General features: G+C 42.8%; 2 protein-coding genes across 8 annotated transcripts in view; one reads left to right on the forward strand and one right to left on the reverse strand.

Moving 5' to 3' along the window:
- LOC109487055 (nuclear distribution protein nudE-like 1) overlaps positions 1-852 on the reverse strand; it is a 19,127-nt gene extending 18,275 nt beyond the window's left edge. For 3 of the 7 annotated variants that reach the window (XM_019791040.1, XM_019791049.1, XM_019791058.1), the window contains exon 1: positions 331-848. In XM_019791040.1, coding sequence (XP_019646599.1) covers positions 331-416 — 86 coding nt within the window. In that variant the 5' untranslated portion in view covers positions 417-848. Of the gene's footprint in view, positions 1-330 lie in introns of all 7 variants that reach the window. The other 4 variants (XM_019791009.1, XM_019791016.1, XM_019791032.1 and 1 more) reach the window with 3 other exon arrangements.
- A 449-nt stretch (positions 853-1,301) lies between these two features.
- LOC109486973 (meiosis arrest female protein 1 homolog) overlaps positions 1,302-24,016 on the forward strand; it is a 30,461-nt gene continuing 7,746 nt past the window's right edge. The window contains exons 1-19 of the mRNA XM_019790892.1: positions 1,302-1,385; positions 2,674-2,905; positions 3,878-4,478; positions 4,937-5,077; positions 5,720-5,958; positions 7,468-7,585; positions 8,018-8,184; positions 8,712-8,881; positions 9,442-9,604; positions 10,927-11,255; positions 11,690-11,951; positions 12,435-12,530; positions 13,178-13,338; positions 13,995-14,261; positions 14,786-15,078; positions 17,389-17,615; positions 22,501-22,731; positions 23,339-23,384; positions 23,673-23,875. Coding sequence (XP_019646451.1) covers positions 2,723-2,905; positions 3,878-4,478; positions 4,937-5,077; positions 5,720-5,958; positions 7,468-7,585; positions 8,018-8,184; positions 8,712-8,881; positions 9,442-9,604; positions 10,927-11,255; positions 11,690-11,951; positions 12,435-12,530; positions 13,178-13,338; positions 13,995-14,261; positions 14,786-15,078; positions 17,389-17,615; positions 22,501-22,731; positions 23,339-23,384; positions 23,673-23,875 — 3,897 coding nt within the window. The 5' untranslated portion in view covers positions 1,302-1,385; positions 2,674-2,722. The remainder of the gene's footprint in view (positions 1,386-2,673; positions 2,906-3,877; positions 4,479-4,936; positions 5,078-5,719; positions 5,959-7,467; positions 7,586-8,017; positions 8,185-8,711; positions 8,882-9,441; positions 9,605-10,926; positions 11,256-11,689; positions 11,952-12,434; positions 12,531-13,177; positions 13,339-13,994; positions 14,262-14,785; positions 15,079-17,388; positions 17,616-22,500; positions 22,732-23,338; positions 23,385-23,672; positions 23,876-24,016) is intronic.

The raw sequence follows: 24,016 nt of genomic DNA on the forward strand, positions 1-24,016 counted from the left end.
CAAAAAAAACACAAGCTTGTCATCTCCGAAATCTGTCAGTTTGCTCTGTTTCTTCTTGTTTCGGACGATCTTTTCCCTACCACATTGGGCGGGAAGCTTGGAATGTTTTTTCAAAGATAGTTGAGGAGACTTTAATCGTGATGTCATGTCGTTAGGCCTCGTGATGAGAGGTTTTTTTTAAAGTGACCCACCCCCACCCACCACTACAACGCCAAAACTTCGACACGTAGACAACCAAACAGCAAGCTTTAGAGTCCCACTACGAACATAATTCTTTCAAAACGTATCCCAGGTGTAATTTGGAAAGACATACGAGGATTTAGAAGTTACCTTTGTCTTAATTCCAACGCTAGATCTTTCCAGTACTTGATCTCTTCCTCCGGACTAGAGAAACTCGGTACCTCCTCGTCGTCCATGATTTCCACGAGAAGGAATAAACGTCCTAGGACGCTCGAATGTCAGGCGATTGCCTCAGAATAGCTTCAAGAATACTTCCCCTTCTTGTTGAACGGTAAAAACAGTGCGTCACGAACTTCCTGTAGAATCACCGGCCGGCCAAATTTCAAAACTCCGAAAATTCAAACGCCCTTCGCCACAGCCAAGCCTCCGGTTCCCCTTCCTGGTTTCCGCGCCTGTTTACTCCTGTATCCACTCGCAACTTGGTGACGTGTGTGCTGAAATTCTTTCGAAAGATTGTCTCATATTGTGAAGAAATATGAACTTTCGAAGTCTGATATAATATGTGAGAATGAACAATAATCAATATATACCAATAGTATGAATCAGTGCCGACATAACTCGAAACGATGTAATGGACTATTTCGGGACGACTACGACGGTTTATCATAATACACGTATCATTACGCCACCCGGCCGACCCAGGATGACCTGCCGCAACTCCATAATTTTACGACATCAAAATAACAAGCATCAATAAGTTTATAATTTCCTCGGCTGTAATAAATGTCTTATGATATTCAAAGAAAAACGTTATTCCGAAGGCAACACAATGGGCGACTAAATAACTTGGGTACCAGAATATCCCACAAGATCGAATAATTTGCTATTGAAAGATAAGGTTATGCCCACACTTTACAATTACATTTGATATGAAACTTCCTTTTCAAGTGTGTACTGTTACATACATTTCAAGCTTTTATGAACGAGTACACTAGAATATACTTTTTTGTTTATTAAAAATCACTACTTACTCCTACTTTATTTCAAAGTTTGTGATAAAAAATATTGTTTTTGAAGGGGGTGCCAGTAAATAGAACAGCCAAAATAGTTGTTCCATTTTGCGGCAGTGTCATTGCGGTCCCCGCGCCTGCAGCAGCGCACGATGGACTAGTGGAGGGTGCAGCATTTTCCCATTTATTTTGTAGGTAAGAAACACTGAACACCTTCAGGAATTTTACTACATCTTCTATACACGTGTCAGAGCGTAAAAGCACCGTTTTAGCTAATTTGTGGGCTTTGTTTATGGTTTAATTTTAGAAAGTTATGGCGGGGTTGTAACGGGAGACAGGCAAACGTGCTGCTCGTCAGACATTCTTTGATAACGGGTCACCCCAGATAAACGTTTGCAGCCTGCTTTTAGACCTTCCCTTTCGATGCCTTGTGTCTTCAAGACATATTGCACGCCCATAACTTTCATACATCTGAAGAAAATGACTCTTGTAGCCTCTGAATGGAAAATTCTGTATTGCACAACCTCCCAGCGACTTCAAACGTGAAATCCCAAGTGGGAGTGTTACACAAGCTTCCCGCTGTTTATGCAATGTGGCTCCAATGTTTTCCTTAACGAAAGCTTCGCTAAAGCTCGACTTTCTTACCTCCATTGATGTTAAATGTCAAGACGGCTAGCAATTTGTCAACAGTTGTAATGATCTGTCACTGGAATACTACATCTGTTGCCAGAAATAGATATTTCATAACAATAACAATTATGTCCTTCAAATGTGATATATGATATGAAATATAAAACAAGCAATGCAGATTTATACATGTTTCTCAGATGAAGCCTGTATGAAAATTTAAGTTGTTTGCTTGGTCAGTTGGTGGGGACATTTTTGTCTGCAACTGTGCGCAAGGAAAATATTGGCTCGCAGAGACTGTTATTTTTCACTGTAAACCTAAACAACATGCAACATCAGGTGCATGTACAGGTACATGTCCAGACATACCAGAGGTTTAGGTACATGTCCAGACCTGTACCTGTACAAGTTGACATATGTTCAATAACTGTAGAAACAGTAGTAAACTTGACAGAATCTTCATTGAAATAGTGGACAGAACTAGGTGTAGGTGGCCTTATTCTTATTTAAAGAAAACAAAATACAGAACCATATGGATTGTTCTTGTTGCATTCCTAGCGTCCTACAATTCTCTAGCTGTTCCTGAAATATCTGTTGCGTACAAGTATTTGTTATGCTCCCTCTAGACGTCACTTTGGTCACCTCTGTGTCACGAGGCCACTAGTGTAGTGTAACTTGTAATGTACATTAATATTGGTACAGTACCAGTACTTGGTGATTCAGTATTTTTGAACCTGCAATTTTCGCAGTACTTTACCAGTGCTGCCCTACTGTCAACTGCAACATAAAGTTACCTTGCCAAAATTGGTTTGATAGTTATCCTATGAAATAAATGACATGTTATTCCTCCCCTCAGTGCCCTAGGAATGTCAAAGGGTGGGTAGTATGAGTGTGTTCCACCAGTGATGAGCCAGACCCCCCTGCGGAGTAGCGAGGGCCCCTCCCACACCTCTGCCCCTGGTGCTGCCTCCACCGCCGACCCCCCTGTGGTGTACAAGTGCATCTTCCCCAGCTGTGATGCCTGCTTCCTGGATAAGGAGGCCGTCCTTACCCACATCTCCCTGCAGCATCTGTCTGGCTGTGCACAGGTAGGGAAGAGGTAATCTCCAAGTGTAGTGTGCATAGTCCAGTGGTTAGCGATCCTGCCTCTGGACTAAGAGGTTGGGAGTTCGAATCCCGGCTGTTGTCGCTCACCCGACATGCACGCTACTGTTTAGGGTCGCAGTCCCTAGGACGGGATGTTAAACCGTGGTCCACTGTTCATTGTGCTTGTCGAAAAGAGCTAGGGGAATTTCCCCAGTACAATGAACCTGTAAATACTGTACATAGCGTCTGTCCTCTCTGTCACGACCAATGGAAGATTAGCTCTTCAATGAGCTAAACTGGTTTCAAGTGTGGTTTGAGATCACTTTCACTCCAAGCAGGTCTTTCGGTGGCCGCAAAATACAGTATCAAGTTGACAAGGCAGTATCCATTAGCCAGACAGTATCCATTGGCTAATGCCATTATGGACACTCCTCTGGCCAATGGATACTGCCTTGCCACTGTATGATCTGCTTGGAGATTAGGGAAGAGGATCCTTTACCTCACATCACTTCACCTGTCACTTTGTCTATTCTGTGAAATGAAAATGGCCATCATCAAATACCTCAGGCAGTTCTTTAACCAGGGCCTAAAATACATGTACTCTTTCCTGCATACCTACGTTGAAAATTATCTGCACCAGACAAATTTTACCTGCACCACTCAGACTTTCAGAAATATGGGTTATACCATAAAGTATTCAGAAACCATTGCCATTATTTCTTTTTTACATAGTTTAATACTTGAAGACCAAAAGTTTAGGGGAGGGAAATATACACACATTTGCTTGAACAACTTAGCAATATAATGAATAATGATCCATCTTTCAAGTATCAATAGTTAACAGTCATTGAAGGACATACCGTATGTATTTGGCGTGAGTGACTGAGTCAACATGTCTAAATAGTGTGCAATGTGTGAGTGAGTGTGGGTATTTCATGTATGCATATGACATTGAGTGTTCTGTCTTTCCACAGTGCAATACAAGCTGCTGCACCAGTTGTAGCACCCTGCCCCCTACGGTCCACTTTGGTAGCTCCCGCTATCCCCTGCCCCCGTCCACTTGGCACGAGATGACCCAGCAACACCCCGGCCCCAGTCTCCCCAGCAATGCCGTCCCCTGCTCTCTGTGTTCTCCTAGTTTGGATTACCCCTGTGCTGCACTTGGGCAGAGGTGTTCTCACTCACACCCTACGTATCCTCCAACCTCCCACTACCAGCCAAGTCTACCCGTGCCGACACCGCCGCCAAACATTCCGTATCACCCACACCCCGGCCTAGTCCACACCGACCCAGCTTTCCACGTGGGAAGTCCCAGTCATAGCTACTTGCCCCATGTACCAGGGCAGGAGGGCTTGGCATGGCTTCACAACCTGGGCAACACGGCTTGTGCTCACTGCGCTGTACCACAACCGGCACCGTCAGTATCGTCTGTTCAGGAACAGCTGCTGCAAGTTCTACAGCGCTCCACGACTGCGTCACACCTCCAGACGTCACCGCAACGCAGACCCAGAAACCAGCACCAGAGCCCCTCTCGGTGTTTGCACCACAATTACACAACTTCAGGGGGCAGCACAGGTTTGTTCATTGTTGGCTGTGTCACAAAGTTTTATGTAACAATATCCTAACAAAGCAGTGCCATACAAAGAACTTAGAATGCTAAATTATGATAGTAGTTCAGACAGAAATTAAAGTCAAGCCTCTCCCCAAACATTCTGACAACATACATTTCGTATCTATGACTTGTAAAGAAAATGATCCAAATCCTTTTTTTTTGACACTCTTAAATCTTCAGCATTCGTTTGCTTCTCTTTCCTTTTAATCAGTTAAATATGAGCGATTGCCATGGCGTCACGACCAATGAATGGAAGGCAAAAAGAGGGTGACGATTGGCTGATTTGCCTACCAATAATTTGCATATGTCCTCAAATAATTTGCATGTATACGATGTAAAGAAAAAACAATGATTGTCCGTATTGAAATCATGTTCAGAATTTTTCCTTGATCTAACGACTTTTTCTAATTTAATTCCCTAGGTACAGATGGTGGGAGAGGAACACTGCCTTTTGTCCAGCCTCCCATGCCTCATTTTGGAAAGCAGACACCAAGTGTAGAAAGTAGCTCAGAAAACACCACTGTCGTTACAACTCCCCCTGTCCACAGTCAACAACCAGCAGGTAAGGCAATAGATGACACAGTACGTGTTTAGCTCGTACGTAGGCCAGTATTTTAGTCAAAGAACAGAGTAGTGTAGTGTTGGTATAAATGTTGTCTTATTTTATTTAATTACTAAGCATGGATGCTTGTTAGGCTTAGATGATGGCCAAAGATGCATGCTTTAGTATTTTTATTCACTCAGATGTAAGTGGTCACAACAAAAAATGTATTTTTGTGAGGGTTGAGGAAATACAAAATTGTTTTCCTAATTGTACACAAAGCTCTTGCCAGCTCGAAATCTTTTTCCGTCAGCCCTGATTCATGATTGGACCCTATTGCAACCTATGAGAGTCCAGGAGCAAATTTTGTACTTTCAAGCCTTTGAAAACTCAATTTCCCATATTTGGGAGGCAAATCATGGGGTTAAGAGTGGTTGGTGGTGGTCCTTTGGATGTTTTTATATTATTACCCAAGATTTTTGCCAATTTTCCATGAAGGTAGATGGATTGGTTTTAAACATTTTCCGTCACACGCCACAAAGTTCCTGCAATTGACGGAAAAATTGGTGCTGGCTCAAGCCCTGAGTAAACATGAATAACTTAACACTATTGATGTAAGAATACCTGCATTATTTTCTGAATCCTCCTGTTTTGACCTTGCAGAAGAAGTTACCCAGCTGCCCGACTCTGCGTCGCCCCCCTCCCAGCCTGACACCCTGCCTCCTATCGGAGTGTTCTGGGACATTGAGAACTGCCAGGTCCCCAGCGGGAAGACTGCCATGGGCATCGTGCAGAAGATACGCACGGAGTTCTTCGCTGGACACAAGGAGGCAGAGTTCATGTGTGTGTGTGACATCAGTAAGGAGAGCAGGGAGGTCATACAGGAGTTAAACAATGCACAGGTCAGAACAAAAGTGCAACTCTTTTGACTTAAACTTGTTACTTCTGTAAGCTTATCTAGCTATTGACAACGTCAAATTGTTCTCAGTCCTGTCAAAACTTTACCTGTTGACAACAAACTTTGCTATCAATATTTTCCTTGGATAATAAGCTGTTACTTACCATCAGGACTAGGAAAAGAAACGTTGTGTTTCCTGTTTCCCGTTCAACCCTAGAAAAAAACTGCAGACCCTAGACTTTTTTTGTGTATACCCATTCAAGGGACATAAATTTTTCTAGCCGATTGACCTTTTCTAGCTTCATGATCTGACACCTGAGTGATGAAACGTTGTACAATTAGTTTTGTAGCATTGACAATAAAACTGTCCTCATGCAAGTTTTACTTTGTTAAACTGTATTGTATAAGTTGGACTCCTATATAGATATCACTGAAGTTTAAAAAAAAAAGATAATCCCTACCTATGACCCTAATTTTTTCAGGACTGAAACAGGAAACACAACATTTTTTTCCCTTGGCCTAATGAAATTTTACATGCTTGTTCAAGTGGTAACACAGTGTTAATTGTTACCTTCGCCAAGAAGGTTATGTTTTCAGGGGCGTTCGTGTATGTGTGTGTTTGTGTGTGTGTGTGTCTGTCTGTAAACACGATAACTTGAGAAGGCCTTGATGGATTGTCTTGATACTTGGTAGGTGGTTAGGTCTTGATGAGACCTCAAAATGATTAGATTTTGGACCCCCTAGCGGCTTATTATGGTACTGCAGCTGAACTTCCGGTTTTGATATCTCATGATCTAGACATGCTATGGTATTGAAATTTAGATGGTAGGTAGCTCTTGTGCTGGGAAAGAAGTGGCGTGAGTTTAGGCCCCCTAGAGGCTTGCTCTGGAACTGCAGGGATAAATTCTTGAAAATATTCAAAAGGGGATAACTCAAGAACCGGTTGACGGATCGTCGTGATTTTTGGTATGTAGGTAGCTTACGTGATGCTTAATATAATTATGTGACAATTATGCAAATATGGATGTAATTTGCATAATTTATGGGGAAATTCTATAAATCAGCTGCATTCCATGATAGGACAATTGAAGCTTGTGACATTGGTAATTGACAACGAGAGAAACACAGGAAGATATTGATTATGTTAAAAAGAACTTAATTTGCATAATTAATGAGAAAATTTTATAATTATGTAATGATAACTGCCTGGAATTTCATACTTGTGGTATTTGAAAGTTAAATTGAGGTGAACATCATCAAACATAATTTATTGAAATCAGGACCTCATTTGCATAATTTATTAGGAAATGCTAGAATGCATTCTTTGTTAATATAAGACTTTTTGTCTTTTGGTTGAGATTATGATAAAACAATATAATTCATGAAAATTAGGTTCCTATTTCTTAAATCAGGGGGGATAATCTAATCTAAACTTTGTCAGTCATAAAGATTAACATCATTTGGCGAAGGTATGAGATCGGGGAACTCTAGTATTTATACTATCTTACTTCAGGTGACAGTAGTACACATCAATGCCACAGCTAAGAATGCTGCTGATGACAAGTTGAGACAGAGCATCCGCAGGTTTGCAGACACCTACACCAAGCCTGCCACTGTTGTCCTGGTCTCAGGTAAGTTAGCACAGGTACTGTAATAACCTCATGATACAAACAAAATGGCCGTTCAAAAATTATAGCCAAATGCAGTCAGAATGTCCGTGAATAGTTTCATTAGGTTGGTAAGTTACTGAGTGAAGAGACTCTTTTTACACAACCAAGTATTTTATTCACAACCTCTGTCACCTTCCTCAGTGCTGCAGTGCAATGTGAACCAGTCCTGAGGAAGGTGACAGACGGTCATCGAAACGTCGGCTGAATAAAAGACTTGGTTGTGTAAGAAGAGTCTCTTTACTCAGTCAAAATGTCACATTTTGTGTACAGAACTCATGAATAGTTTTTTTTTGCACATTTTACTTGTATTGTTTCATTTGTACTTTGCTATTTAGGACGTAATATTGTAAATATCTACTTGTTTTGTAAGGCATGTTCATTCTCTCACTATAGGGGATGTAAACTTTGCCTCTGAGTTGTCGGACCTCCGACACCGTCACAAGTTCCGTATCGTCCTGCTGCACACACGGCACGCACAGGAGGCGCTGCTGCACCACGCACATCACGCCGTCTGCTACGACGACTTTGTCCGAGATCTCCCTTTCAGATCACCCAGTAAGGTAAATTATAGGTAACAAATTGTAACAACAGTGTTATTTTGCCTCTAATCTTAACTTTTGTCATACTGGATACAGGGCTCTAGCCAGCACCTGTTTTTCCGTCAATTGCAGGAACTTTGTGGGACGTGACAGAAAAAAATTTAAAGTAATCTGTCAACTTTGACAGACAAAATTGACAAAAATCTTGGGTAAAATATAAAAATATTCGAAGGACCAACAACAACCACTCTCAACCCCAAGAATTGCTTCTCAAAATGTGGGAAATTGCATTTTTAAAGCCTTGAAAATTCCAAATTTGCCCCCTGAATCCCGTAGACTGTGAGCACTCTCCCCCAAGTCTGATCATGAACCTGGGCTGAGTGAAAAAATTTTGAGCTGGCTAGAGCCCTGACTGGATGGCTAATACACGTACTACTAGTAGAAAACTATGCTATAAGATATATTGCTCTTTTTCCTTGAAAGAGAAAAAAATTTGTCAGGACATTTTGTTAAAACATTTGACATAAACTCCGCATTGACCTTTGCAGGCAGCTATGGAGCTAACAGACCTGTTGGTCAGCCACTTGCCCATTGGTCGAGACAGCAACCAGATTCGCAACCGGCTGAAGCAGCTGTCGGACAACTGTGGCGGGCGGGTCCTCCACGTGTCCGGGACATCGGCGCTCATTCGCTTTCCGAACACCGAGAGTGCCAACAGGTACGGAATCAAAGCAGCGTAAAATATCACTGTAGAGAGAAAAGGATGACAATCCTTTAACCATAATCATGAAAGTTCACCTGTTTTGGTAGTAATCGTAGTAAAATGTTGAACTTTATTCCAACACAAGGATTACACAGAGATCAAATTTTCAACGACCACTACTTTTTAAGAGTCATTTAAAAGAGGCCATATATATCAGGTCACTCCAGCCATCACTTAACAGAGACAGTGGACTATATAAACTCCCTGGCACGTTTGATCAATTGCTGACGTCACGTATCAGTAAAGTTCCGTGTGAATAAGGTCACGTGTCTGTAACCATAGCTTTTGCGAGATTACATTTTGAAGTGATTGGTCCTGAATTATCCTGATGAAGGCAACAGTGGTCGCTGAAAATTTGATCTCTGTGTAATCCTTGTGTTGGAATAAAGTTCAACATTTGAATACCTTTTAACTGTGGTTTAAAGATATAGCAAAATGTGTTTGTCAAAGAGTATAAAACTTTTCATCAGTCGACAATTACATACAACTCATGTTTTATTTTTCTGTGTCTTTAGGGCTAAGAAGAGGATGGAGAAAGAGGATGTGTTTGGAAGTAAGATTACAGTAGCGCTGGCACCCAAACAGAAAGAAGAGAACAAGTCCCCCACACGTAGAGCACGCCACAGAAGTAACAGTAGAGGGAACGAACCATCTCCACCTGTGGGCAAAATGGAAAAGGTAATACATTGTTGTAGGTCTACCTCCTGGCATTTCATTCTTACTCACTGTGCTGTGTACCAGTTTGCTGTGTACTGGTTTGCTGGAACTAGCTCCGGACTTGTAAGAATGTTAAAGTTCAAGTCCAGAAAAATCTGAATGTACAAAAAAATCATGTCACATTCTCCTTTTTGTTCCAAACCACCTGAAATCTTGAACAGTCAAAAATTAAGAAATAAATATAAAAATAAAATAAAGACTAGAAAGGCCAATATTTGCTTTGGAGCAAATACAGCGATGGGTTCACCACATTTTACCACATGGCAGGGAAAGAATGAGAAACACAAGGGAAAACAATGATTTACATTGATATAACTATAATATGAAGTAAAATACAACTAAAACAACAGTTGGATAGCTATTCCCTACTTTATTGGTTAGGATTTTTAATTGCATAATGCAAACTGTTGATTTTCAAAATAAAAAAAAACGTCCATGCCCGGCATTCCAATGCTGGAGCAGGAAAGCTTGAAATACCTACCAAAACACTTGAATACAGACATACTGTCAGTATGGAAATGCTTCTGTGCAGGTGTTAATCAAGTTAAATCCCAACAGCCAATCAGCAAGAAGTATAGAGGAAAGCTGCATGCCTATTGGTTGATGCCCTGCATTCCATTGTGATGACTCATGCCCAAACGTGGTAAACAAGGCAAACTAACACAGTAATACATTTGCTATAACACAGCCAAAAAACTCAAATAAAACCATTCTAAAAGCCTGTATCACAATAATTTAAAAAACGCCTAGGGGTATTTGCCCACTGTACCTCCATACCAAATTTCAGGACCTTAGGCCCTAAAATGAAGAAGCTGAATCCATTTAAAAAATGGCAGGAGAAGGAGAAGGAGGAGAAGAAGAAGAAGAAACATCAGAAAAAGCAATATGGTTTCACCACACCACTTCGTGGTGTGGTGAACCCATAAAAACATTGCCATTGGGCTTTGTCAACTGTAGGCCTTCATAAATTATGTGGCACAGTTTTACCCAGACGTGCCCCGCAAACAACATATCTAGCTTCTAAACCCTGGTAGTGCAGTGCTCGATACAAAATTCTGCGGTAAAGATGCCCCATTTTCCATTTGGAAATGTTCACTGAGAACTTCCGTCCAGATTTTGTATATGCCCTGGGTTTAGGTCAGAACTTACAATTCTGGACGTGAACCTAAACCTCTGGACTTGAATCCAGACCTGTACCTGAACGTGGGTTTAGGTACACAGCACTAATTCTGTGAATTCATGTGTAGTTTGCTGAAACACATTCAACATTTCTACAAATGCAGACGGAAAGCAGGAGTGATTCTGAGCATTCCACAACCAGCGACCCTGAAAAGCACAGCCACCACCAGACACCAAGCTTCTTAAAACAACTGCCAAGACATCATCCACAACCGCCGGACACCAGACAGCTCCACGGCAGGCCGGGAGGACTGGACAGACTCAACCACTCTGAGGGTGGTCCGAGGAGTGAGGGAAGGAGAGAGGGAGAGGGTGGGGAGCCAGGGGCGTACACAGACGTACCGCCGTCATGGCTGCAGGACAGAAGCCTGGAGTATTTCAGACCCAGACAGGATGCAACATCACACTTCAACAGGAATGCCAAGTTCAGGAGGTTAGCAGAGTTCTTGAGGTTTAGAAAATCTTGAAAAATAGCCCAATTGGTACTGCAGCCATTCAACTTTGAGTGTTAACTTTCTGTCAACAGTTTTTTTTTTCTATTCCAACACTTATTACAAGACATGGCAAAGGCACATGCAATTTTTTCAACATATTTTTATGCCGACAAATGCATAAACCGACAACAGACATACTTATTTTCACCCAAGTAAGGTGAGGAAGTTTGTGCTTTCCCAAGGGCACAAGGTGGCATGGCAGGATTCGAACTCAGGACCTCTAGGTTCCGAGCCGAACGTTCTGTCGTTACGCCATATGACACCACCCACAGTTCTTAACTCCAACAGTTCTTAACCAGATTCTGAACAGTTTGATTACATTACATTATTATTTAAGAGGTAAGATGACAGTGGCATTGTTGCATCTTTCCAGGTCTGTTGGTCCAAGATTTGATCACAGGACCCAGGACATGCCTCTACCCCTTCCACCGAGGCCCCGTAGTGCCTCCCCAGTATACCCCATGCTGTACAGCGCACCCCTGCCCAGAACAGCATCCCCACAACCCCAATCACACCCTTTCACGGAGATGTTCTACCCACAAGGGGTTGACCTGGAGGTCAGGAACCTTGACCCCACCCTGGGTCACCAGGAGATGAGGCAGACATTACTGTCTATCTTCAGGGAACATTGTAAGGTATGTTACCATGGCAATGCATTTTCATGTTTACCCTTGCCGAAGAAAACATTGTTTCTGGTCTGTTTCTTCTTCCTCTTCTTCTCCAAACAAAAAGGTCAAAGACCTGAACCAGACGTCTGTCACCATGGTGACATCATGTTGCAATTTTATAGCAGGAGCAATTTAGACCGTGTTTCAGTAAGAATTAACAGAGCAGACCATATGCAAAGGTAAACATTATGCATTTGCTTTGCAAATGTTACCGTTATTTGTTATCTTTTATGATGATGACAATCATCATCAACATCATTATCATCTTAATTCCATGTTTTCAATTCAAAATATAGACCACAAATTAGCACAATGAGTTTGATACAATTTTAGCTGCAGAGTAGTTTGTTACATGTCAAAGGTATCTTTTATCAGTTATCTTCTCTAATGCATTCTGCAGTATACAATATAATTATACCATGGCTAACCTTAATAATATTCTTGTTGAAGGTGCTAAAGCTTGACATGCTGGCTCCACATGAAGGTGTGTGGAAAGCTATGGTCAAGGTCCCCAAGATGACTGATGCCACACTTGCCATTTCCCAGGTACATTTTAAACAGTTGCTTAAAACAGGCCTCAAAATTAACTTTTTCCCTATTGTCCCAGCATTGTACCGAACTGAGGATGAATTGGCCCAACCTGTTTTTCAAGAAGCATGTATGACAAAAGCTTTAAGTCAACTCTATTTTGCTTAATATACGACTTCCATGCACACTACTAGTATATTAATGCAGAGTTTTGGGGGAAATTTTGCAGAGATTTGGGGGGCTTTTTCAGAGCCAAAAGCCAGGAAGCGTGCCTGATCAACTAAAGAAGGGCTGACATTCTGATGTTAATTATTTCTCTGTGGTCCCAAAAGTGTCCCAAAGAGACTTTTTATTTGTCCTAGCCTAAATTTCAGTGGTCAGTGACTCAGTGGCCATCAGGACACCATTAATTTCGAGCACTGTTTAAAGTAAAAAAAAGACTTCCCAGGCTTGAAGATATGGAAACTTCAGCCAAGAATAAGAATTTCCGAGCAAATGTCACGCTGAAAATGCATCTGAAAATCATTTTTTCATAGACTTTAAGTTGGTCAAACCTTGAAGATGATGTTTTATTGTACCCTATCTGAAAACATTACCCTTGAATAAGAATTTTTAGACAAGTATCACGTTGAAAATGCATCTGAAGATCAATTTTTTTTCTCCAGGTACATAGACGTAAAGTTGGTAGCAAGAGAATACACGTGATGCTCGGGGGTCGAAGGTCACCTGCCCTGCAGTACTTGAGGTCAGAGGTGACAGCCATCTTGAACGAGGCTCCCGGAGGCTGCCTGCCGCTCTTCAAGTTCACTGAGATCTACGAGAAGAGGTGAGGGGGGAACTCAAATACTTGGTCTGAATCCAGTACAGATGTCAAACCACCTGATAGATTTAATCTTGTCTTTGACTCAGTTTGAGATTATCTTGTGCTGTATTGCCTATGTGGGTCTCTAGGTGGTATGTGCATTGTACATTGTACAGTCATTGTGTGACTTCATGTGACATTGTTGATAGAACTGCCAAAAAGGCTATCTCAGCTGGACTGTCATGTAATGCCAAAATGAACTTCAGAATCTGATGTCTTGAGTGTAATGGATATTGGACAAGCTGTTATATAGCCAGACTGCCAGGGGCAGTATACAGGCTAGCTCTGAAAATTTTAACATAGATACCCTGTCAGAGAGATAAATTAGACCCCCAGGTGCTAACTCTGGGATTGTCGCTTGTGGCTTTCCCCAGCCGAAGGGAATATTGTGTTCAACATGGGGTCTTGCATCAAGGCTAGCTGTTGTGTCCAGTACAATGTTTTTTTTTCCACAAAATTTACACATATTAACACTGTGGCAAGATTGTCTCTATATCCCATCATAATGGGATTCATAGAAATGTTTGAAGAAGAAATGTCACACAAACATATTACTTTTCTTGTGTTTCGTAAATCAAGCATGTGGACCTGTGTTCAACACCCCCTATCTGCCACTGCAGGTACAACAGGCAGGTCCACCTGTCAGATCTGCACAAGCTGACTGACGTGGTGCAGGTGAAGGACCAGGGCTCTGCCGGGCGGGTGGTGTGCCTGACCTGTGTCCCCCTGTACCCCCCCGGCACACACCCCAGACTCACCCCCTCCCCTGCAGCCAGCAGCTCCACCACCACAGCCACCACTCTGTCCAGTTCCAGTCCTGTGGTGGTGGAGGAGGAGGAGGAAGAAGAACCCTTCTGCAAGATCCACTGTACACAGGACTTCCTAAGGTACGATGTCCTCCAGCTGTAGACATGACAGTGTTCTAGCTAGCCAGATTTTTTTTTCTGTCAGCTCAATTTTGTATGACATAACAAAAGTCAAAGTTTACTGCACAATGATACAGGTACACTGTAAGGCAGATAATAAGATTACTAGCTGGTATGAGTCTATGAAAATTCTACATATAGGTTCAACAGGTATTATGTCTGATAGAATGTTGATAAAACTATTGACTAAGAACTGTAGTAACTTACACCTTGTCAAGCACCAAAGGCATGACAATCCCACACCACAAAAGACTTGACCCTCTGAAACACTTGTCTGGCATTTTGGGGGGGGGGGGGCAAATCTTTCTGGTAGACTATGCTCTTTTCACATCTTCACTTGCCAATTTTTGTCAGAGATTATGCTTTGGGCAAAATTTTGGCCCGTAGTTACAGGTAGTAAAGATGATTGCTTTGGGAAGTATTTCTTACATTTTCAACTGTGTTACAAAACTCTCTGATGCTTACTAATTACACTGCGTCTTTAGTACCAGGGAGGTGGACCATGAAAACTGCATGTTGCCCGACATCGTCCTGTCCCTGAAGGCGTTTGCTGCCCAGGTCCACACCCTGCTGCAGACCCACGACGGCAGGCTGCCACTTCTCAGCTTCCAGACCTGCTACAACAGCGAGATCGGGACCCTGCCCGTGGACGAGGGTGGGAGGGGGGTGCCGGTGGAACATCTGATCAGCTGTGTGCCAGGAGTCAACATCTCCCACAGTCAGAGTGGCAACAAGACTGTCAAGTGGGCTCAGAACAGGCCTCCACTTCCTCTGGCTGGTATGTGTCTAGGACCATGTTTCTGTGTTGGTAAAACTGGGATTCAGTATACCAAAGGGAAAAGTAGGAAAAACTGCTTTAGGAAGTGCCAACAGCCTTTCCTTCCAAACTCAAAGCAAATAACTCTTTTAAAATAATTTAAATAAATATATTATAAGACATTTGCCATAATTTAGACAGTACAGTACAGATCGCGGGATAAGCATCATCGGGATTCGGGATTTTGCGGGATATCCCGCGGGAGTTTGCGGGATATCCCGCGGGAGTTTGCGGGATACCCCGCGGGAGTTTGCGGGATATCACGCGGGAGACTGCGGGATATCCCGCGGTATTCTTTCGGGAGGCCTGTCGTGTCCCGCGTACCGCGTAGCGGAAAAACTTGGTGCGAGACCCCGAAGTCTGCCGCGGCTCCGAACGCCGATGGCGGCGTGCCAAATGTTTATTTTTACGTCCTGCCGGGCGAGCTGTGCCGGGCCGATGGAGTCTGACACCAGTCAACTTTGCTACAATTTTGCTACAATTTTAATGGTGGTGAATCACAGGAATGTACGAAAATAATGTGTATAATGTGTTTCTCACGCGGTCATAGTTATTATAAAACTGCTACTTTTTTTTCAAAGCTATTGTTCAGCGCAAACTTTAAGAAACTACCGTGAATGAATACAATGTAACGTGTAGTAATCCCTCCGTCTCCGGTGAATTCGGCAAGATTGTTACCAAGAAATAAAAATTATGAGGCGTACCGGCAGGAGTTTGTGGTTGTTGTGTTTCATAATCTTGTAGCTGTTGTCTTCTCATGGGCAGCTTGCGTCAAGAGGTCTCCGTATTAGTATTAAGAATTGCGACAATTAAAAGTTTGCCCATCAAAATCCCGGGGAGTCTGCCAGCGCCGCCGCCGCTGCGGGCCTACATGCGGTTTCTATGGCGACGCGGCGTGGGAACGCCCGGCCCAACACTGGGGGCCTGCATGCCCTTTTTCGTAAGGCGTAAGGCGTTTTTTTTATTCATTGTCTTCGTAAACCGTAGGCAACCTTCCAAAAAATCAACGTAATTCGTAATCAGTACATTAGCCGCAAAGCGTAAAGTCGTAATCAGCTCTGAAACTGTAACTTTAACGAAAGTTATAGCGAAAATTTTGCGTAATTCGTAATCACTAACCCCCATGCAGGCCCTGAACACTGCGTGGCGCACGAAATGTATCAAAATTTGAGACGTAAAGAACCCTTGAATTATGCTTCGCCTCATTGTTTTACACAATGTTTAATCTCTCTTCCGTAACTCCATACGTCAACCTCCCCTATCTAGGAGAAAAATAAAGAACTCGAGTGGCGATTTGGCACGTCGATGCGTTAGATTTTTTAAAAATTAGATCTGAAATAGCGCGGGTCGGGTGACATCAAAATAAAGCCGTCCATCTCGCAAGGTCGGACACAAAAATTGTTCAAGAAGGTTGTATTAGTTTGTTATCGTTCTGTACCTTATTAAGCCACCAGATTTCCGATATATAAAAAAAGAAATGTTTGGTTAAAAATAGTAGTACTGTTTGCTCTACTGTTATTTGCATGCATTGAAAACATGTTAAAACATGCACGCATCGTCTGTCTGCGTAAAAATCTGTAGTCAACGTGGTTCAAGTAACAGCGGCGCCGGCCCTTCGGAAACCTAAAGTCTCACACCGAAGATCGGGGTTGCGGGAGAGGATTTCGTACCGCGGGATATCCCGATAAATCCCGCAGGAACTCCCGCAAACTCCCGCAGGAACTCCCGCAAACTCCCGCAGGAGATCCCGCACACTCCCGCGTGATATCCCGCAAACTCCCGCGGGATCTCCCGCGGGACTTGATGCTTATCCCGAGATCTGTACTGTAGTTAACAAAGAGTTTGTCCATATCTTGTGTCACCCTTGTTACATTTTTGTCTGAAAAATTAGACCAAGAATTCACTATGCCTTACGCCTTGTAGTTCGTCCAGACTATGTTTTACTTAATAGTACAACAGATTTCAAGAGACTCAGTGCTAGAGACAGATTTGAATATATCTTTACATGCAATAACTCCCACAATGCAAAAATAGATATATAAAAGACTGCAGGCTTTGTTATTAGAAAAAATACTAAAACTTACATGTATGATTAGCCCCACTCGATTGTAACACTATATCAAAGACAGACTTGTGCTGGCCCTTGTTGTTTGAGTAGTTAGGATTTTTATAAGGTCTTATTCTATACCTTTTTGTACTTTGTTCAATAGTTGTTGTGTACTATGTGCAATTGTTGTGCAATAAAATTCTTTCTATGGTTCCCTGTCCTAGATGCCTGCTGGCCCAAGCTGCGTCCTCCCAGCCCTGCAGCCTCCCCCCAGCTGATCCAGTTCAGTCGAGACCTGGTTGACCTGCTGAAGACCGTGTCGTGCTGCCGGCTGCCCTTCTCCCGGTTCATCCCCACCTACCATCACCACTTCGGCAGGCAGTGTAAGGTGGCTGACTACGGCTTCACCAAGCTGGTCGAGCTGTTTGAAGCTGTCCCACATGTGCTACAGGTAATTAAAAGTATGGCATTTCAGATCTAGCTACAAACTATGATTCAGCCACTACCAATGCCTGAACTGAACGTTTCAAAAACATTGCTGTACCGAACATTGTAAGATTTATACTAGTATTTAACTTACAAGTGATTTTAACGTTCAGTAATTATTTATAAACAATAACTAGTGAATGTCAGAGTAATTCAGGACCCAACTCCCAGGTACCTGCTTCTGTACATGAAGTGCTGAATAAACCATTATTATCATTGCACAAGATACATACTACCAGTATCAGTTTTGGAAATTTTCAGAGAAAATATGGTTAAACAATAAGAAAACTAGCCAATGTATTGCATTTCACGTGATTTTAGGACCAAAACTGTTGCATTTATCATAATTTAACATGATTGAATATAATACCTTGATATTTCATGGGCTCTGAACCAATAGGACATTGGAAAACAAGAGAAAAGCTGAGAACTCCTTATTTGAATTACTTTGTTAAAGTAGAATAAGTAAATCAGACAGATTACAGTACTTGGCTTGTGAAATAAGAGTAATTCCTTCTTTCAGGCCTTGTATCACTAAAAGTGCATGTACAGTACAGCTCGCGTTATAGTTTCCAACTCTGACTACCGCGAACGCGGCATTGACGCGATAAGACCGCGTTCCGCATGCGTTAATGAAGGGTGTGAAACGCGTTAGGGTTTCAACTATAACGCGTTCGCCCAGGCGTCAGGGTTTGAGGGAAACGCGTTTTCATAGGTATTCATATGCACGGGGCGGTGAGATCAAAGAGAAGTAGGAGGGGTACTGATTAACCCCACGCAGGGCAGGAAATGCGTGGACTCAAGACAACGTCAAAATTTTACGATCTTCTGTGACAAGATCTGCACGGCTGCTGTGGCAATACCGCGGTGTGTAGTATCAAGGGTACCCGTATCTGGAGTCGTTTGTACAAAGTATAGCAGGTTAAGGCCTGCGAAAAAATAACGTTTCGTGTCGTTTCATAGTAGCATAAATTCCAGAATAAAGCACGCATGTTTTGAAACTTTCCAAAATGTCAAAGTCGGGGTGCGTACTTAATTTCAGGCGGTTTCCCTGAAATCCGCCGACGCGGCAGGAATATAGCGAACACCGGCAAGTGGAACGACATCGATTCGTTCATAGCATGTTTAGATAAGAATGTTGAAGAGTGGAAATAAAGTTATCTTGAATAAATGAGCATCTTTCCGTTGGGTATCGTCGATATTGACACCAAGTTTCGTTAAAATAAAGTCAAGTGACACATGGTAAGAAATGTAGGTCACTCACGTCCCGAGCGCAAGATGGTTCGCCAGCCAGCCGGCGCCGATCTCAGAAGAAACCGGCAGAAAATAACTCATCGACCCCGTAAGTATCCGTAAGTATATACACAATTGTAAGAGGGTTTATGAGTGGTAAGATTTGAAATGCAAGCCGTGAACGTTCTTGATCGTCGTAACGTGACGTAAGTTGACATTACCACCGTTACATAACATTCAGTGAGTGTGCATGGTCAGTTTTAATGCACTTACGGACTCGGACGAGTTGAACAAAGACATCTTCAACAAAGACGACATCCATGCTGTTACAAAGGTTCGGTTGACAGAAATTGTTTCATTACGTACCACAAATATCTTAAAATCTTGATAAATGCCACGTTGTAGCGGGGCTATAGCCTATACCAGTCTGTACTACGAGAAACTTGCTGGGTAGATTGTAACGTTACACGGCATGGGATGTTGCAATGACTGGGGCGGAGTTTAAAATCTACTCTTGTGAAACCTCCTGCCGCCCGACCAGTGGGCGGGGTCCGGTCTCTGCCTTGGTAGGCGTGACGCCACTCTGTCTAGCTCGCTGAGCACGTGCTGGCCACGCATCGTGGGAACCAGCGGCGGGAAGCTTTGCAGATCTTTCCATGCTGGGGAGTTTTATTCCTTTGATTCTGTGACATAAGCATTACTTTGTACGAGATATTTTGAAACCTTTTCACTCTCTCACGTTCAGAATCGCAAGTGGGGGTACAGTAGCCTTTTGTTGTTGCTTTGGTTTCAGTGTCAAATTTTAAATACTTCCCCGCCTCAATGATTGTTGCCAATTAGCTTAGAACTGTCGGTGCCTTTCGTAAAGAGCAACAAAGCTACGTACTGCGTTAACATTTAAATGCCCCCCCCCCCACGATAAAACCAACATTGTAATATTGTCTTCTTTTTTTTCAAACATCTTTTACCATTGCTGACTTGATCGCCGACACTCTCCAAAGCTGTACGTTTCGCTGCACTTGCCTTACCTTTCGATGCGGTGGTAATGTCTTGCGAGCCGGCTGTGGCCCGCGATGAACGTAGAACAGCCAAAAGGTTTCCCGCTACAATACTAGTATAAAGTTATAATAAACGAGTTACCAACAATCGCTTAGCACACGGCCGTTTTTCTTGATTACTTCAATGAACTATATGGTAATGAACTACAAATTTTATTATCGAATAAGCTGATTGTTTTGTGTGCCAGTATATGTTTTGTCAGTATCATTTATTAACAGAATTAAATGTACATGTATGCAAAATACACCAGCTCTCCATAGTAATCAGAGAAAGAATTAATTATTATTTTTTTTAATTACAGGTGATGTCGACCTTTAGAAGAGAAGGTTTGGATGGGAACAGGACCTAAACATGTGTATGTAACATCGATACCGGCCCCCGGGTTGGAAATGTGGTCCAGGAAATATGACCCCAGCACATGTAACCCCAGCATTATTCAGTATTGTGTTATTAATATTAGTGGACTCGGGTTCTCCGCGGATCCGTCCTCTTAGCGGGCTCCCGCGTCTTGTGGCGTAAGAGGCAGTCAATGTAGCCCAGCTTTCCCTGTCAGCAGCCAGCCTCAAGGCTTCCATCCAGCTCTTCTTGACTGCTATAATATATAATCAAGACTTCCCTTTGTCTGAAACCTTACCTTCTTTACTTTGTGTGCAATTATTCCAGTGTCTTGCAGATAGAAAACTTCTGACTCGCTAGCAAATAAGACTAAGTTCTTTACATTACATCTTTACAATTCTTTTCTTGTACAAAGAAAATAGTTGTAGATTTTATTTGTCCATGTGCTATGTTTGATGTATATGGAACTTGAGAACGAAGTTACTTAAATTAGTTCCCAAATACGCACTGCCACTGGACGCAGTCGCATTATTCATCAGTACACATGTATGCCTGGCATTATTATTGCTTGTTAGGACTGTATTTATTCATTGGTTCTGTTCTGAAGAATATGTATATGCAGTGTACATCATATATGGCGCTTTACAAAACATTATCGTTCCGACGTACATGTACAAAGACTTTCAAGATTTGCTCTTTGAAGTAGGGATTGCATGGCATGGTGAGACGTAAAACAGGCGGTGCCTTCAGTAATACGATCCTCCCGATCGCCGAATGTAACAAATTTATAAACATATCCTTTCGCTGTTGCTTGCTTGAAATGACATTAATAAGTCCTATGACTCCTAGTTCTTGGTGGAAGGTTCTCCTTACCTGCGTTTCTGAGTCCTGTCTTCCGGTCGATTAGCCTAACTTACCTGCTGCTAGTGGATAGTGGATCGCCGTTTTTTCCAGTCCGGAGTTTCCCAGTCAGCTTGTCTTGTATCATTTAAAAAGAATTATGCCACATCCTACATCATTTTATCACATCAAGCATACAGTAGAGGTATAAAATATCTCTTTATTCGAACAGGGGCGTTTTTGGAACGCCTTTGACTTGAAGTATGTAACTGTTAATGTGAGGGTATAGCATGACGGAGAGAGAGAAAAATTACGAGAAAAATTACGAGAAATAAGTGACTCCAACAGAAACATATGCTATAATACTGTTATCAATTAGCTACGGATAATTCTTCTGTGTTCGGACGGTAAGTATCAGGCTGCTACAGAGAGGCTGCTATCATCGCCGGGCGGCCCGGCTTGGCGGCGACTTGTGGACCGCCGGACGACGTCTCCCCCTGCGGATCGGCATGGTCAGATTTCCTAGTCGTTGATTGCTACTTTGAAAAAGTGATACCGTAACATTATTCAGAACAATAAAGCTATAACATATGTTTTTATCCTATGTATAACGGAATGTTGGAACGCAAAGATCGTAGATTCGGTGTGAAAATACCCCTGGAAAACAAAATTTTTTTTTAACGTATCGGCCAGGGAAGGCTGCGCGTACTATGTGAGTTGGGGGAGGGGGGCGTGGTGGTATCGCTTTGTCGACAATGTTCGACAATGTTTTCGTCGGATGAAACCGTATAAAATGTGGACATTTTGGCCTAGCGTCCGTTTAGGTGGAAATTTGGGAGGATTTTGGCCGCTTCTTGAAGAGTTTTGTGTGTGAAGACTCCGCGTCCGTTGCATAACGCCGCGGCCGTGCCCCAATGTGCGTCGGGCTGGCGGCAGTCGGCACTTTGTGAGATACATTCTCTTACGGCTGTTGACTTTTGAAACGTTATAAACGCACTAAATTTCGTGTTGAAAATTGTACATGTAGTTGTAGGCTATCTCTGTAACGACATGAGAGAGGTGCCAACAATGCTACACGACGCCGTTCAAGGTGACAAGTCGCTATTGTCTTACAAAACCGTAAAACAAAACATGAAACCTGACGCCATCTCATTAACTTTGGCTGGCGATCGGAAATGCGTTATGGTTACGCGCTACGCCAACTCTACCGCGTTATGCCGCGTTCGGGTTAGCGTTTATGCATATTTGCCGAACGCGTTCGTAACGCGCGGGGAACGCGGCATTGACGCGGCACGATGGAAACATTGACGCGAGCTGTACTGTATATTGTACTACATGTACATTATCTTTCTCATATCTACATAATTTTGCTCTGTCCATAGATCCTAGGCTACGGCTCGGCCCGTGTGCTGACCCTGACCCACCGTGCTCAGGTCAAGCGTTTCACCCAGGACGTCCTGCGTCTGCTCAAGTCTCTGCCCAACAAGGAGGTGACGGAGACGGAGTTTCCCGCGGCGTTCCACGGCTGTCACGAGAAGACGTGGGACGTCAGGGACTACGGCGTGTGTGAGGTCCAGGATCTGCTCTGTGAGCTGCCGGAAAACACTGTGGAGGTCTGTTCACTTTGCTTGTGTCTGTTAAGGCTTGTGTCTTTGAATCTGTTAAGGCCTAGGAAAAAAATACGTATTTCCTATTTCAGTCCCCAAAAAATGAGGGTTGGTAGGTAGGAATTTTTTTTCTTTCTTTTTTTATTATACTTTGGCGATCTCTAGTGATCCAACTTATACAAAACCTTTTAACAAAGTAAAACTTGCATGAGGACACTCATATTTTCAATGTCAGTGTTGGAAAACTGATTGTACAACGTTTCATCACTCAGGTGTCAGATCATGGAGCTAGAAAAGGTTGATCAGCTCGAAAAATTAATGTCCCTTGCAGGAGTACACACATAAAAAGGCTAGGTTTGGCAGTTTTTTCTAGGATCGGTCAGGAAACGGGAAACAACATTTTTTTTCTTAGGCTTAGGCATTTGTCTGTTCATTGTGCTTATAGAGTCTGTTAACCTTTTTCTGATGACAATGACGCTTGATTAAAGATTTTGACGATGAGGAAGATCAGTATTAAATGTGATACTACAGTGAGGCTTTACAATGGCTATCATCTGAAAGTACATTGAGTCTTGTTTGTTTGCGGGCTCATTCATGTATTGTCTTTCAACAGATAAACAGCACAGAAGACAACACTGTCATATCACTACCTAGGAGAGGTCAGTATTTTCTTTATACAGTACATGTACCAGTAATTTGAGTACAGTACTTTGATTAATATGCCAACTATCATACAGTGAAGACTTAAGGTATATTTGTGCATAACAGTTTCTAGACTAAGTTTACTTCTAGGAGCAGCATTGTAAAGTGTAAAGAATGCAGCAGAGCAAAAGAAAATCAGGATTCGTGTTACAAATTGCAAAATAGATCTTGGTACGTTCATTTGCTAGGATTTATAGGTTAGCACTCTGGCATCCCCCATTCTAACAATGAACTCTCCCCGACAGAACAAACCCCAGAGGAAGTGGAACGTACCAAGCGGTTTGCGAGGGAGGTTGTGGAGCTGCTGCGTCGCCAGCCCCACTGCCGCATGCCCTTCAACAAGTTCATCCCAGCCTACCACCACCACTTCAGCCGGCAGTGTCGCCTGTCTGACTACGGCTTCAGCAAACTCATCGATCTGTTTGAGGCAGTGCCACAGGTGGTACAGGTAGGCAATCACCTCAATACAAGTGTCTGGGGCTTGTATATGGGTAGTCTAACCTTAAAAAAGGTAAAGGTAGTTTTGTAGCATTTAGAGCCTGTAAGGGCAGTGGGATGTTGTCCACAAGCCTTTCACAGTAGTAGAAGG

The sequence above is a fragment of the Branchiostoma belcheri genome, unplaced genomic scaffold, assembly GCF_001625305.1.
Source record: "Branchiostoma belcheri isolate BF01 breed outbred unplaced genomic scaffold, Haploidv18h27 scaffold110, whole genome shotgun sequence".
Taxonomy (NCBI): Eukaryota; Metazoa; Chordata; class Leptocardii; order Amphioxiformes; family Branchiostomatidae; genus Branchiostoma; species Branchiostoma belcheri.